The sequence below is a fragment of the Ictalurus punctatus genome, chromosome 5 (genome assembly GCF_001660625.3).
Source record: "Ictalurus punctatus breed USDA103 chromosome 5, Coco_2.0, whole genome shotgun sequence".
Taxonomy (NCBI): Eukaryota; Metazoa; Chordata; class Actinopteri; order Siluriformes; family Ictaluridae; genus Ictalurus; species Ictalurus punctatus.
In genome coordinates this window covers 13,949,741-13,966,828 of record NC_030420.2, presented here as the reverse complement: position 1 = coordinate 13,966,828, position 17,088 = coordinate 13,949,741, and the positions used below count along the sequence as shown (strand labels likewise).

General features: G+C 38.8%; 1 protein-coding gene across 1 annotated transcript in view; it reads left to right on the top strand.

Moving 5' to 3' along the window:
- The window catches only part of snrnp200 (small nuclear ribonucleoprotein 200 (U5)), a 120,760-nt gene extending 111,443 nt beyond the window's left edge, over positions 1–9,317 (top strand). Inside the window, exons 43-45 of the mRNA XM_053680237.1 lie at positions 2,424–2,505; positions 8,581–8,673; positions 8,790–9,317. Coding sequence (XP_053536212.1) covers positions 2,424–2,505; positions 8,581–8,673; positions 8,790–8,939 — 325 coding nt within the window. The 3' untranslated portion in view covers positions 8,940–9,317. The remainder of the gene's footprint in view (positions 1–2,423; positions 2,506–8,580; positions 8,674–8,789) is intronic.
- The last annotated feature ends 7,771 nt before the right edge of the window (positions 9,318–17,088 follow it).

Below are 17,088 nucleotides of genomic sequence, written 5' to 3'. Positions count from 1 at the left end.
TTAATTTTGCTACTGTGTTGAAAAGGAATCTAGAATTGTTTTTGTTGTCTCCTATTAAGGTGGAGAAATAGATTTTTCTAGCATCGCCAAGAGATTTCCTATATTTCAATAGGCTCTCCTTCCATGCTGTTTGAAATATCACCAGTTTGGTTTGACGCCATTTACGTTCTAATTGTCGTTGTCTGTTTTAAGGTTCGCGTTTGATCGTTATACAAGTTCTAGTAGTGTCTGGCAAACTGAAGATGCCAGAGGCTTTTTTTCTTAAAACCCTTCCCAACAACTTGTGGTGATATAGGTAACGTCATGTTGTAGTTTTGGAGACTTTCTGACACCAAGACACAACTAACTTCTGCAGTTCTCCAGCTGTGATCTTGGATATTTTTTGGCCACTCGAACCATCCTCTTCACAGTGCATTGAGACAATATAGACACGTGTCCTTTTTGGTTCATAACATTTCCAGTTGACTGGAAGTTCTTAATTATTACCCTAATGGTGGAAATGGGCATTTTCAATGCTTATGCTATTTTCTTATAGCCTCTTTCCATTGTGTGAAGCTCAACAACCTTTTGCCGCACATCACAGCTATATTCCTTGGTCGTACCCATTGTTATGAATGACTAAGGGAATTTGGCCTGTGTTACCTCATTTATACCTATAACATTACCTCAAGTAATGTTTGAACAGTTTGCTGTTCTTGGTCACCCGGATGTGCTTAAATTTTTTTTTAAATATCAATGGGAACATATTTAAAATATCTCATGAATTCATAGGGGTGCCAATAATTTTACACCTATAATTTTTTATAAACCTGTTTGCAATTGTTTGATATAAATTAAATATTTTTGTGAATCTTTTGAACAAAAGATCAAAAGGTTAAACAGTAAAGGCAATTTTTCCACAGCCGCCTTTGCTCATATTTACCAGGGGTGCCAATATTAGTGGAGGGCACTGTATACGCTGTGGAATATTTCATAATTAGTGCATCTTAATCACCCAGATATTGAAGACAAAATGGTCTGAAGCAAGTTTGGGAACAGGACTGGATATGTTGTATAATACTTTTCAGATTATACCTTTTTAATGGTGTAAAGCCCAGTTTTACCATGTAATTCTGAAACACTTGCACATTATAATAGTTTAATATTTGTCCAAAATAATATTTAACCCCAGACATTATCAGACAGAAGCTTTATTACCTTGAAGAACTGTAGTGAGTGTAACTTTATAATTATGGGTAATGTACATCTTGGAGTTAAATTAATAAACTAATCCATTATGAATGCATTTAATTTGTATTTATTAATTGGGTTTTTTTAAATGCAGTGTGTGACCCTGTTGGCTTTCCGTACTCTCTGCTCCATGAGAATACATTTCAGTGTCTCATAGCGAGAACAAGAAAATCCGAGTGTTTGAGGGTGAGCTCTCAATTACACACAGCACTATCACCAGAGAAAATGTCAGCTATGTGAACATTAGATGGCCGTTTTTTTTATTTTTCTAAAAGCATTATATTGAAATGTTTTTTTTTTTAAACAAAATTACTGAGTATTACTGCACTGGTGGAGGCATTATATTTTTACTGTGTCCAGCTATCTGTTTGAGATTTTAATTCCAGACTGCTGGGACTACGGCTGCTCTTAACACCATACAGACTTCATATAAATCCATAATGAACTTTTTCACAATATCTGTTGTTACCCAGATGAGGATGGGTTCCCTTCTGAGTCGGGTTCCTCTCAAGGTTTCTTCCTCTTAAAACATCTTAGGGAGTTTTTCCTTGCCACCGTCGCCACTCAGTGGCTTGCTCAGTTGGGATAAATTCACACCTTTAATATCTGTATACCGTGTTGATATTTCTGTAAAGCTGCTTTGAGACAATGTCTATTGTAAAAAGCGCTATACAAATAAAATTGAATTGAATTGAATTGAATTGGCATGATATCTTAACAATTGGTTGAATGTTTGTAGAATTTATATAGAACTATCATTGTAACCAGCAGATGAACTGATTGATTGCTTCAACTCCAAAATCTAGTCTTGTCTAGAGTTGGGGAGATCTCAATCACCAACATCAATACTGTTGACTTCGCTATACTTGTTTGTTTGTTTGTTTGTTTTGGGGGGGGGGGGGGGGTATTTTTGTTTTTTTAAACATAAGTTATCCCCTGGCAGTTAAGAGGGGTGAAATGGAACATTAGTTACCTATGTAACTTTAGTTCTGTGAACCTCAGATAACCAGCACTGGAAGCAGATATTCAGAACTAGTGCCGAGTCGGCAGGGAGTCAAAGTAAAAATGGTGATTTATATTTTCTGAACATTCTCTGCATATATGCACACAATGAGGTATCCAATTGATTCTAGCCGTCCCTGGCATGTTCATCCAAAAAGCTAATGTAATGGGGGTTTTTTGTTTTTTTACAGCGGCAGTCCAGTTGTTGTTCAGGTGCAGTTAGAGAGAGAGGAAGAGGTTACAGGACCAGTCATTGCACCACTGTTTCCACAGGTTAGTAAAATTCATATTGCATTCATCATTCAGTCAGCAGTTAAGCCTCCTGGTTTAATCTAATTTTTGTACACTTTTTTTTTTTTTTTTTTTTTTACAAAACAAAAGTGTCCTAAAGGGACATGATGGTGAATAAAACATTTTATATATAAATATAATGTTACTATAAAACATTTTATATTTCTATACTTTTGTGTTCTCTTGAGAAAGTTTGCAGTCTCTTGCAATTTTTTGGTGTTCTCTTGCAAAAATATTTGTGCTCTCACACAATACTTTCCAAAAAGTAATTTCTTTTCAAAGCCACTGGCTCTGGCAATGTAATTGAACCAGGGGGCACTTCTTATTCCATTATAAAAATGGATATTTCAAATCCCTGATCGACGATAAAACCCCCTTATATATGCCCACAGTAAGGTACTCTGTGCGGCGAATAAAAATTTATTACTTTTGCTCTAGAAAGTTAGCATACCTGGAGTATATTAACGTTATGATGAAGACGAAGCAATATTTGGGACATGCAAATTTAGTCCAGCATGGCTGCAAAAGGTGCTATATAAAAATTTGTTGTTTTATTATTATAATGTATAAGAATGTTCGAATGACATCTCTTGTACAGATCTTGAAAACAAAATGCTATAGTGCTTGGAAAGTCCTGGAATTTCATTATGAAGCATCTGTACAAACCCTGTAATATTTTTAAAAGCTGCATTCAGTTACATACAGTGGCATGTGTGTACAATGGATATCAAAAGTCTAGCCACCCCTGTTAAAATGGCAGGGTTTTGTGAAAGAAATTAATTAAATCAAGACGACAAATCAATTTTTCCAACATTTAATGTGTAATTGCAACGTACATAAATAAAGTGAAAACAATCTTTTCTTTTCTTTTAGGAAGATAAACTTTACATTAACCTATATATAAATGTGCACACCCTTAAACTAATACTATGTTGAAGCACCTTTGGATTTTATTACACCACTCAGTCTTTTTGGGTAAAACTCTGGAGTTTGGTCATATTTTCTGGTTCTAGTAAGGACTCTAGCAGCTGCATTCTGGACTAACTGGAGTTTGTTTATGCACCTACTGGAACATCCAGATGGTATGGCATTACAGTAATCTAGTCTAGAGGTGACGAAAGCATGAACTAATATTTCTGCATCATGTAGTGACAATATATTTCTTATCTTGGAAAAATATATATATATATATATATATATATATATATATATATATATATATATATATATATATATATATATATATATATATATATATATATATATATATATAGAAGGCTATCCTAGTAATATCATCTACATGAACATCAAATGATAGACTGGAGCCAATAATTACTCCAAGGTCTTTTACTGCCGCACATGGCAAAACGGAAAGTCCATCCAGAGTTACCGTGAGATCAGAAAGCTTACGTCTAGCTACACGTGGTACTAGTACAAGTACTTCTGTCTTATCAGAATTAAGTAAAAGGACGTTAATTAGCATCCAACGTCTATTGTCTTTTACACATTCCTCAACTTTACTAAGCTGCTGTCTCTCCTCTGGCTTCGCTGAAACATACAACTGTGTATCATCAGCATAACAGTGGAAGCTAATTCCATGTTTACAAATATTTTTTTTTTGATCAAGGTTTCTTTATTAACATTTTTCAAGTTAAACATACAACACCAACCAAACAGACAGAACACCCCCCCCCCCCCCCATGCCAGACACAGAACATACATATTATAAAGCCAGACCACCATAGAAGAGAGCAAAAGAAACAAAATTATAGACAATGATCACATAACAATACTGTCAGCATCCACGTCCCTGACAAAGAACAGAAAAGGTTGCCAGATTCTGTAAAATTTTACAGTTTCCCCCCTGACAGTGTACCTAATCTTTTCCAACCTAAGATGAGACATGACTTCCCTGACCCAATGACCATACACTGGTGGAGCAGGATCCTTCCATCTAAACAATATTAATCTCCTGGCCAGGATTGTGCAGAAGGACATCATGCTGGTCTCATCTAAAAGGAGTATTCTCCGGGGTCACCCCAAACATCGCAATAAGAGGGGACGGCTGTACTACTCTTCCCAATATCTTAGTAAAGGTCTCGAATATAGATTGCCAGAATGTGTACAGCTTTGGACATGTCCAGAACATATGCGACAGAGTGGCTGGGGCCTGTCTGCATCGATCACATGTGGGAACTAATCTTCGAGAGTCTAGCTTTGGACCAAAGCAGACTGTGACCAATTTTAAATTTTACAACCGCGTGTCTGAGAGACATGGAGGAGGAGAAAATCCCCTGGATTACCTTGCACCAATCAGCATCAGAAATTGATTCGCCTGAGTCCGCCTCCCATTTATTCTTAAGGAGATCTAGGGACGACAAATCATGCATACTGAGTAGGTCATAGATAACCCTCATTGTCTGCTTCCTGGCCAGTTTACAGTTAAAAATTGCATCTAATAGCGAATTGGAAGGGCACAACGGGAAGGTGTCCGAATTTAAGGCCACAAAGCTTCTAAGCTGCAAGTATTTATTAAAATGCAATCTGTGAATGTCCTATTCCTGCATGAGCTGCTCGAATGAGACAAAAACGCCCTCAAAATAGAGATCAGACAGTAAGACAGCTCCCTTTCTAGGCCAAGTAATGAAAGTCTTATCCAACAAATATGGGAGAAACAGATGATTTGCAATTGGCCCCCCATAACGATAGACGTCCCCTCCATAAGTGTCCATACAGGGGCTGCCACACTCTCCCCCATGTACAACAATGATCTTATATTAGCTGCCCAGTAGTAGTGCATGAAGTTTGGGAGTGCCATCCCTCCCTTTGCTCGAGGTCTCTGCAATATATGCCTTTTGATCCGTGGTGACTTTTTGTTCCAGATAAAGGCTGATATCTGATTGTTCAGTTTTTAAAAGAAGAATTTTGTAAGAAACACTGGGAAACACTGAAAAACATATAAAAATTTAGGCAGCACATTCATCTTTATGAATATTGATTCTGCCCCCCCAGGGTGAAACAACACCTCTACCAGTTAAACGAGGCTGATGTACATAACTGTTTCTAGGAGGACTGGCTTCATTTAATGCTATGTACTCGTTTGGTTTAATCCAAGTTTCTGTTAAACACATTCAATTATATTCCTGATCAGTAATGATTTCGTTAACAATAAGAGCCTTAAACGCAAGAGGTCTAATGTTTAATAATCCTAGCTTCAGATTAAAGGTCTTGGATGTGCATTTGGTATGATCTAATTTTATTTTAATTAGGTTACTAAAACAAGATTTTCGAATTTTTCTATGTATTTGTATAGCTTGGAGAACAGATACGGTCTCTATATAATGTAATACAAGTGCTGAACTATTAATTGAACATTGATTTTGATAAATGTAATTGTACGAGGATGTACTTACGGTAGGCAGTCACTTGGTGTGTAGCATCTTGGAGATGTTGTCTGACAGCAGTTCCACCCCGAGGCTGCTGGGGTGCAGGCCATCAGGACGAAAGAACCTAGGATGCTCCCAGAACAGATTCCAGTTATTGACAAGCAGCCGATTCTGTTCATTACACCAAGAAACTAACCAGTCATTCAAAGCAAAAAGTCTACTGAACTTTTCAGCTCCACGTCTGTATGTGGGAAGAGGTCCAGAGACGATGATGTTCGTGCTGGGCGATCTGCCTCGTACCGTCTCGATCAGGCTGGTGAATTCCCTCTTAAGAACCTCCGTCTGCAGCAGCCTGATGTCGTTCATCCCTGCGTGCAGCACGACCGCTCCAATGCTCTCGTCCTTCTTCAGGATCCCGGGTACCTGTGCAGCGACATCAAGGACATGAGCACCAGAAAAACAATGTGTGTGCACCTTACCCTTAGTTGAAGCGACGTGGACATTTCGCACAATGGAGTCCCCGACGATCACAGTGTTCCGTCTGGTCTGACTGAGAGGGGAGAAGCGGTTTCTGTTTAGGATCTCGAACACCGGAGGTGGTGTAGCGGGAAAGGTCCTCGCCTGGGGTCTGGCCCACGCCATCCGCCGCTGGTTCACCCAAGGTCCGTGGTGTGTCGGCGCAAGCTTGATGGAGACCACGGCTGGATAAGTCCTTGGGTGCACGGTCCCTGCACAGAGAAACACACGGCGTAGAGGGGCTGGGAGTGGTAATACTATGCTGCGTGCTCATCTTGGATTTGTAGGCAGAAGCACAAGATGTTTCCAGCACGGTTCTTCGCTCCAGCAGCTGGGCCTGCTTGTCAAGTAGGCCGCAGATCTGTTTCTCCACATCCTCCAGTTCCAACAGCACCACGTGCAGCTCAAGCGAGTCCTCATCTGCACTCAAAAGCGAAGAAACAACCGACATATTTGCTTTTTAAAAAACAGCGGTAAATGAGAGAAACGTGAAATGTAAACAAGGCTAGCAGTAAGGGGATGCTAGCAGGCTATAAGTTAGTCACGGATGTTTGTAAGATCCAATGAAACTTAGCAACAGCGCAACGTTAAGATTGTTTTTATCTAAAATCCTGTCAGTGATATTTGTAAACGCTATAAAGGTAAATATATATATATATATATATATATATATATATATATATATATATATATATATATATATATATATATATATATATATATATATATATATAAAATTTTAAAGTATAGCGATTAGAAGAAAATAGCGTCAGCACGAGGGACACTGCTTCCTACGATAATGTAGCAATCTGGTCCACCAAACTTATCCGCAAAGGGCCGGTGTGGGTGCAGGTTTCATTCTATCAGAAATGTACACTTTGTTAGTATTTGGTGGCATTGTTTTTAACTGATTAACTTGAATGCCTGGGGTATCCTTCCACAAGCTTCTTACAATACTTTGCTGGAAGTATTGCTCATTCCTCCTGCCAGAATTGGTGTAAGTTGTTTAAGTTTGTGGACCACCTTGCTTGGACTTTCTTTTTCAGTTCCATTCACAGAGATTCAGATTGCAGGGCTTTGTGATAACCACTCCAATACTTTAATTTTGTTCTCTTTAAGCCATGTTGTTACAACTTTGGTGGTATGTTTAGAATCATTGTCCTGCTGAGGTCTTGAGGTTTGTGGATAATCCTCATGTCCTCTATTTTCTGAAGTGCACTAGTCCCTTTTCCAGCAAAACACCACCACAATATGATGCGGTCACCTCCTATAGCTGGGATGGTGTTCTTCTGATTAAAAGCCTTACCCTTTTTCCTCCATATGTAGCACTGAATATTATGGTAATCAGTTAAATAATATTTTAAAAATGATCAGAGAGCACTTGTCTAAAAGGCAAGGTCTTTTTCCTGGTGATCACCTGCAAACTTCAGTCTGGTTTTATGTTGGATTAGAGGCATAGTGATGTGGCACTCTCTTAATGGTGGATGTACATACTTTGGTACATGATGCCTCCAAATCCTTCACCAGGTCTTTCTTTGTTGTCTTGGGGTTCAGTTGAACCTTTCGGACCAAAGTTCAGTCATCCCTAGAAGGTTATTTGTGAATCCGTCCTGACAACAGTGTCTGTGTGGTCCCAAGATTTTTAGATTTGCATACAACAGTTGCTTGCGGTACTTGGGGGGGGGGGGTGTTTTGTTTTTGTTTTGTGTTGGGTTTTTTTTTTTTTTTTTGGGGGGGGGGGGGGGGGGTTGCTCTTAAGAAGGGAACCAGACTTGTGGGGGTTTTTTTGGTTGGTTGGTTGGTTGGTTGGTTTTTTCTGAGGTGGCTGAGATGCTTGGATTTTCCTATGGTATCAAGGGCAAAAATGCACTGGTCCTTAAATACAGGCACAGGTGCACTCCCAGCTAACTCCTAATATGTAAACCTTTGACCCACTCAATTTGAGTGTGAATTAAAGCTGAAATTATTTTGTCTCTAATAGATTATTTTAAAATTAACTCTGATGTGAAGAAAGTTGATGCACAAATTGACTTGCCAAAAGAAGTGTAACATGAAATGTGTAGTGTATTCAATTTGTTATCCTGAAAAATACATTTTGTAATATTTTTAATGGCTGTTTTTTTTTTTTTTTCGTTTTTTTTTCCCCCCCCTTCAGAAACGTGAAGAGGGCTGGTGGGTTGTGATTGGAGACCCCAAATCTAACAGCCTTATCTCCATCAAGAGGTTGACTCTGCAACAAAAAGCCAAGGTTTCATCTTGCTCTCCTAACACTACATTAATAAAGCAAACTAATACTGAAGCATTGTATTGACCATGAAGATAATGACCAAGAGTATATGTAATTCTCTCATTTGTTTTCATCAGGTGAAACTGGACTTTGTAGCCCCAGTTGTTGGAGTCCATAACTATACACTGTATTTCATGAGTGATGCTTACATGGGTTGTGACCAGGAGTACAAGTTCAGTGTGGATGTGAAGGAGGCAGACAGTGACAAAGACAGCGACTCAGACTGATCTTAGAATAATAAAATTGAACCGTTATGAAGTTAGTCTGTTAATGAGGGATCAGTACAAGTTTGGGTGTTTGTTTTTTTTCTTCTTCATATTGTGCATTTAAAGTGTTTCAGTGTATTTCATGAAAGGCATGGCTTTTAGATGGTTTTCCTATTTTTATTTTTTTGTTACTTAGTATAAAGAATGATTGCATTTTATGTGACCAATGATTTTTGCATTATGAACAGTACACATTTATGTGCTTTATCAACGTTTGTGTATTCTTTGCTTAATCTTGACATCAGAAGGCTTGTAAATGAAAAATATTTCTTAAAGCAATTTTTTTTTTGGTTGCAGCCCTTTGCCTATAATCTAATCTAATAAAAGTCCAAAAATGTATGTACTGAGTTTGCTTTGTTAGGCATTGAATGCATGTCTGATGTGTTTTTTCAATGTGACTACAAACTCCACTCCAAGTTTTAAAAATGTTTGCTGAAGGGACAAAAGGCTTGCATGAAAATTGAGTTGTTCCATGTAATTACAACCAAAACAGATACATTACACACCCAAACAAAAGAAAACATTAAAAATCAAGACTCCTTTAAATAATATTGCTATATACCAAAAATCAAGATTTTTTTTAACCACAAAAATATTCAGTTCCATTTATTTTATTATTTTTAACAATAGTCAAGTGGATTTTTAATTGGCATTCCTCTATATAGCTTGTATACATTGGAACGAAATGTTTCTTCAGGTTCATGGTGCAACACAGAACAGTACACGACTACATAAAGTGAAAGTGCACAACAGTGTGAAACGAGCGCAAGACAATAAATAGACAATGGGGGGGGGGGGCAGGGTTGGTTCTCTTCATCCTCCACAGAAAGTGCAGACTGTGCTGGGCCTACTGAGCTAGTGAGGTGGTGTTAAGAGACCAGGAGAGGTCTCCTGTCATGTGCACACCAAGAAACCTGAGCTTTTGACTCTCCACAGTTGTTCCATTGGTGTACAGTGGTGAGTGGTCCACTCGGGTTCTCCTGAAGTTGACAATTATTTCTTTAATTTTATCAACATTAAGAGAGATTGTTTGTTTCTACACTATTCTACGAGCTGGGTCACCTCTTTCATTGTCTCATTGTTGATGAGGCCCACAATTGTAGTGTCATCAGAATACTTGATGTGATTAGAACTGAATTTTGCAGCACAGTCATGAGTCAGCAGGGTAAACGGCAGTGGACTGAGCACACAGCCCTGGGGTACCGGTGTTCAGTCTGGTGGTGCTGGAGATGGAGTTGCCGTTCTTGACTAATTGGAGTCTCCCAGTCAGTAAGTCCAGAATCCAGTTGAAGATGGAAGTGGTCTGACCCTACAGGCTCAGCTTTCAGTCGTTGTGGGATGATTGTGTTGACTGCTGACTTGAAGTCTATGAACAGCATCCTCACATAGTTGAGTTTTTTGTCCAGATGTGTCTGAGAAAGTTAGATGGCTGCAGATATGGCATCCTCTGTTGAGCGGTTGGGATGGTAATGGGTCCTGTGTGGTCAGAAGACTGTTTGACATCTTTTTCATGACTAGCTGCTCAAAGCACTTCATGATAGGTGTGAGTATAACATTCTGGTAGTCATTCAGGCAGGGCACAGATGATTTCTTTGGCACAGGGATGACTGCTTGGCTCAAGGAAATGTTGAAGATGTCTCTGAGGACATCCGCAAGCTGATCAGCACAATCCCTGAGAGCCCGGCTTGGTATGTTGTCATGACCTGCAGCTCTACTTAGGTCAACTTTCCACAGACTTATCCTAACATCTACTGCAGACAGACAGACCATTCAATTAAATTCAATTCAATTTTATTTGTATAGCACTTTTTACAATAGACATTGTCTCAAAGCAGCTTTACAGAAATATCAACACGGTATACAGATATTAAAGGTGCCAATTTATCCCAACTGAGCAAGCCACTGAGTGGCGACAGTGGCAAGGAAAAACTCCCTAAGATGCTTTAAGAGGAAGAAACCTTGAGCGGAACCAGACTCAGAAGGGAACCCATGCTCATCTGGGTAACCACAGATAATGTGACAAAGTTCATTATTGACTTATATGAAGTCTGTATGGCCTTAGGAGCAGCCGTAGTCCTAGCAGTCTGGAATTGGAGAAGATTTGAGCTCCATCCAGAGGCAGAAAGGATCTGGATCTCTAGTATCCCCATAAAATCGTGTGTGGCTCGGCAGAAGGAGAGAGGGAGAGAAAAGATTATTAGGACTGGCAATTAGTATAATAGAAAGTCTAGTCAGTGTAGGCTTGAGTAAACAAATATGTTTTAAGCCTAGACTTAAACACTGAGATTGTGTCTGAGTCCTGAACACTAAAAGGAAGACTGTTCCATAACAGTGGGGCTCTATAAGCGAAAGCTCTCCCTCCGCTGTAGCCTTCACTATTCGAAGTACCGTTAAATAGCCTGCATCTTTTGATCTAAGTAGGCATGGCGGATCATAGAAAACCAAAAGGTCGCTTAGATATTGTGGCGCGAGACCGTGTAGTGCTTTATAGGCTAATAAAAGTATTTTATAGTTAATGCGGGATTCCACTGGGAGCCAATGCAGTATTGATAATATTGGTGTGATATGGTCGTATCTTCTAGTTCTAGTTAGGACTCTAGCAGCTGCATTCTGGACTAACTGGAGTTTGTTTATATTCCTACTGGAACATCCAGACAGTAAGGCATTACAGTAATCTAATCTAGAGGTGAGGAATGCATGAACTAGTATTTCTGCATCATGTAGTGACAATATATTTCTTATCTTAGAAATATTTCTGAGATGAAAGAAGGCTATCCTAGTAATATTATCTACATGAGCATCAAATGATAGGCTGGAGTCAATAATCACTCCAAGGTCTTTAACTGCTGTACATGTTGAAACTGAAGGCCATCCAGAGTAACCATGTGATCAGAAAGATTATTTCTAGCTACATGTGATCCTAATAATAGTATTTCTGTTTTATCAGAATTAAGTAAAAGGAAGTTAGTTAACATCCAACGTCTAATGTCCTTTACACAATCCTCAACCTTACTAAGCTTTTGTCTGTCCTCTGGCTTCGCTGAAACATATAACTGTGTATAACAGTGGAAGCTAATTCCATGCTTACGAATAATTTGTCCTAGGGGTAGCATATATAAAGTTAAAAGCAGTGGGCCTAAAACAGAACCCTGTGGAACTCCAAAGGTAACCTCAGTATGCGTGGAGAAGTCTTCATTTACATCTACGAACTGATAACGATCGGTCAGATAAGACCTGAGCCAGGAGAGGACTGTTCCCTTAATGCCAACAACTTTTTCTAATCTATCGCACTAAGGTTGAGTAACACAAGCAGTGAGACACAACCCTGATCAGAGGCCAGTAGTAGGCCATTTATTACTTTAACTAACGCTGTCTCTGTGCTATGATGAAGTCTAAATCCTGACTGATACATTTCATAAATGTTATTCCTATCTAAGTACGAGCATAACTGCTTTGCTACAACCTTTTCTAAAATCTTAGAGAGGAAGGGGAGATCTGATATAGCTCTATAGCTGGACAGTTGAGAGGGGTCAAGGTCAGGTTTTTTAATCAAGGGTTTAATAACTGCTAATTTAAGTGAATTAGGTACCTAGCCAGTGCTAAGGGAAGAATTGATTATATTTAAAAGTGGTTCAATTACTCCTGGACAACTAGTATGCAAGTTGATGAATTGGCTGAAGAGATTAATGTAGCTAGTTCGGTCTCTCTAAGCGGAGCAAAACACTCTAAACATTGATCTGATATTGCTACAATATCATCTAATGGGTTTGTTACAGTACTGTCCGGTTTTAATTTAATGGCCTGTATTTCACGTCTAATATTTTCAACCTTATCAATGAAAAATTTCATGAAATCTTCACTGCTATGTAATGATTGAGTGTTTCTCTCTGTAGTGGTTTTATTCCTAGTTAATTTTGCTACCGTGTTGAATAGGAATCTAGAATTGTTTTTGTTATCTCCTATTAAGGTGGAGAAATAGATTTTTCTAGCATCGCCAAGAGATTTTCTATATTTCAGTAGGCTCTCCTTCCATGCTGTTTGGAATATCACCAGTTTGGTTTGACGCCATTTACGTTCTAATTGTTGAGTTGTCTGTTTTAAGGTACGCGTTTGATCGTTATACCAGGGTGCTAATTTTTTCTCTCTAATTATTTTTCTTTTGAGTGGAGCCACTCTATCTATCGTGTAGCGGAGTGTTGACTCCAAGCTTTCAGTCACCTGATCGAGTTCTATCGGATCTGACGGTGATCCAAATCTAGTTGATGTTTCTGCGAGGTTATTTATGAAGCTCGGTGCAGTAGCTGATGTGTAGGTACATTTTATGCGGTAGCAAGGCGAGGTGGAAATATTATGATCAATATGTATTATGAACGAGATAAGATAATGGTCTGAGACAACTTCAGACTGTGGAAAAATTACAATATTTTCTTCACTTAATCCGTATGTTAGTATCAGATCAAGAGTGTGACCACCATTATGGGTAGGCCCGATTACGTTCTGATTAATCCCTACTGAGTCTAAGATGGACACAACCGCTATTCTTAGAGGGTCTTCCAGGTTATCAAAATGAATATTAAAATCTCCGATGATTAATGCTTTATCAACAGACACAACCAGGTTTGAGACAAAGTCTGCAAATTCACTAAGAAATTCAGTATATGGCCCTGGGGGTCTGTAAATAATAATTAGAGGAATTGACTTATTTTTTTGTGGCTACATAACTTATACCGGTATAAAGAATTTCAAAAGAATTAAATTTATAACTAGGTTTTTGTGTGACGACTAGATTTTTACTATGGATGAGACCAACACCTCCTCTTATACCAGTTGAACGAGGCTGATGTACATAACTGTATCCAGGAGGACTGGCGTCAATTAATGCTATGTACTCGTTTGGTTTAATCCAAGTTTCCGTTAAACACATTAAATTACATTCCTGATCAGTAATGATTTCGTTAACAATAAGAGCCTTAGACGCAAGAGATCTAATGTTTAATAGTCCTAACTTCAGATTAAAAGTGCTGGCTGTGTATTCAATATGATTTAATGTTATGTTAATTAGGTTACAAAGACAGACTTTCCGAGATTTTCTCTGTATTTTTATAGCTCAGGGAACAGACACAGTCTCTATAGTATGTATTACAGGTGCTGGACTATTAATTGAACATTGATTATAATTAACGTTGTTATTGTCGGAAGATGTACTTACGTTAGGCAGTCACTTGGAGTGTAGTGCCTTGGAGATGTTGTCAGACAGCATTTCCGCTCCGAGGCTGCTGGGGTGCAGGCCATCAGGACGAAACAACCTAGGACGCTCCCAGAACAGATTCCAGTTATTGACAAACACCAGATTCTGCTCATTACACCAAGAAACTAACCAATCATTTAAAGCTAGAAGTCTACTGAACTTTTCTGCTCCACGTCTGTATGTGGGAAGAGGTCCAGAGAAGATGATCTTCACGGTGGGTGATCTGCCTCATACCATCTCGAACAGGCTGGAGAAGTCCCTCTTCAGAACCTCCGTCTGCCGCAGCCTGATGTCATTCGTCCCTGTGTGCAGCACAACCGCTCCAATGCGCTCGTCCTTCTTCAGGATCCCGAATACCTGCGTAGCGACATCAAGGACACGAGCACCAGAAAAACAGTGTGTGTGCACCTTACCTTTAGATGAAGCTACACGGACGTTCCACACAATGGAGTCCCCGACGATCACAGCGTTAGGTCTGGTCTGACGGAAAGGGGCGAAGCGGTTCCTGGTTGGAACCTCGAACACCGGAGGTGGAGAGGTCCTCGTCTGGGGTCTAGCCCGCGCCTTCCGCCGCTGGTTCACCCAAGGCCCGTGGTGTGTTGGCGCCAGCGTTACAGAGACCTCGGCTGGGAAAGTCCTAGGTGCACGGTCCCTGCACAGAGAAACACACAGCATAGTGGGGCTGGGAGTGGAAATACCACGCTGTGTGCTTACCTTGGGTGTGTAGGCAGAGGCACAAGATGTTTCCAGCGCAGTTCTTTGCTCCAGCAGCTAGGCCTGCTTGTCGAGTAGGCCGCAGATCTGCTTCTCCACATCCTCCAGTTCCAACAGCACCATGTGAAGCTCAAGCGAGTCCTCATTTGCACTCAAAACCGGAGAAACAGCAGACATATTTGTTTTTTTAACAGAACAGCGGTAAATGAGAAATGTGAAACGTAAACAAGGCTAGCGGTAGGTGATGTTAGCGGACTACAAGCTACTCGCGGATGTTTGTAAAAATAGCTCAAATTTAGAGACAGCGCAACGTTGCGATTGTTTTATCTAAGGTAGTGTCAGTTATATTTGTATAACGTAAGGTAAATAATTTTAAAGTATAGAGATTAGAAGAATGAATATAATAGCGTTTATATTCAGAAAGACGCTGCTTCCTGATTGACCACTCTGAACTGTATGTTCAAAACGATCCTGAAGTGCTGAGATAGCTCCCACAGACCAGGTTCTCAGCTGTTTCAGAACCAGTTTCACACATTTCAGGAGTGGTCTGTATTTTGGGATTAGCATAACCGAGACATTGTCCCAGCTCTCAGGGTGAATGTTGGTGTAAATAAGGTCTAAAGTGGTTGTACCGCAGGTTGCAAAACATGCAAAAAATAGATGTCACAAAGCAGTTTTACAGAAATCCAGATTTAAACTTAAAAAACTCAAGTTGTTTTTCAGACATCCTTTATTTTTATGCCATCTATTGTAGGGAAAGCTACATTATTAGGGAACAATTATTTAGAGGGAAATATTATCAATGAACTTACAGCAACTAACCAACTTTTGTCCAGCTAAAATGTTTGAGTTCATGCATTAATTCTGGAAAGTTATTATTCTCGTGGTCTTTGACAGTAATATCTTAATTACGAAGACAAAATTATTTCCTAGCATGGAAATAAGATCAGAAATTTTAGGGACATACAGTGCTGTGAAAAAGTATTTGCCCTGATTGCTTCTGTTTTTGTGTATATTCATACTAAATTGTTTCCGAAATTAAAACAGAATCCAAGATGCAGGTTTTAAATGATAGTTACTTATTTAAACAAAGAAGATATCCAATACCAACTGGGCCTGTGTGAAAATGTATTCGCCCCTGTAGTTACTAATTCCCCAAATCTATGAAACTGCATTTGTAATGGGGTTCAGCTTTACTAGATGCAACCAGGCCTGATTACTGCAAACCCTGTTCAATCACATCAACACTTAAATAGAACTTTTTCAACTTTTTGGGGGGTTGAAAGGTCTTAGCCATTAACACACTGCCAAAATTAAAAGAAATTCCAGAAATTATGAGGATGGTGATTGAAATACATCAGTCAAGGAAGGGTTACAAAACTATATCAAAGGCTCTGGGAGTACAAAAAAAAAAAAAAAACAACCCACAGTGTTATCTCCAAATGGAAAAACTCAACATAATAGTGAATCTTCCCATAAATGACAGAATTTCCAAAATTCCTCCAAGAGTACAGCGATGAATCATCCAGCAAGTCAGAAAAGAGCCAAGGACAATAGTTATATTTTCTGTATAAGTTGTCCCTAAAATATATATCAAGCATAACTATTAGTGAAAGTTTAATATAATTAGGGTTATTATTCAAAACTGATTCAATAAAGAGTTTTTGGGAGGTGAAATGGCAAAAGGTTTATCTGGGAGACGCAAAATGTACCCCCAATTGTGGAACCACACTGCCATCTAGTGGTCATTGTTCATGACCTCCAAAAAAAAAAAAAAAAGTGTAATTTATGGTGCAAGTTTATGCCAACGGAAGTCAGGAAATGAGAACCACATTAGCATTTGTTGTGAACAGTGTTTAGTAAGTTACTAAAAAAAAGTAATCCACTACAGATTATGAATTATTACTTTAAAATTGCAATTTGATTACATTACTGATTACTGTATGTAAAAAATAATCAGATTACTAATTACTTTCAAACCTACAAAAATACACTATAAAGTGAAACTAATAGTTCTTTCTGTAATTTTAGCACACTTCAATGTATGGCATGATTTAAAAAAAAAAAAAAAAAGTTGTATTTATCATAAACCTGCCTCAGGTGTTGTCACTGTTTGGAGAACTACCAGACCAAAAAAAATAAAATAAC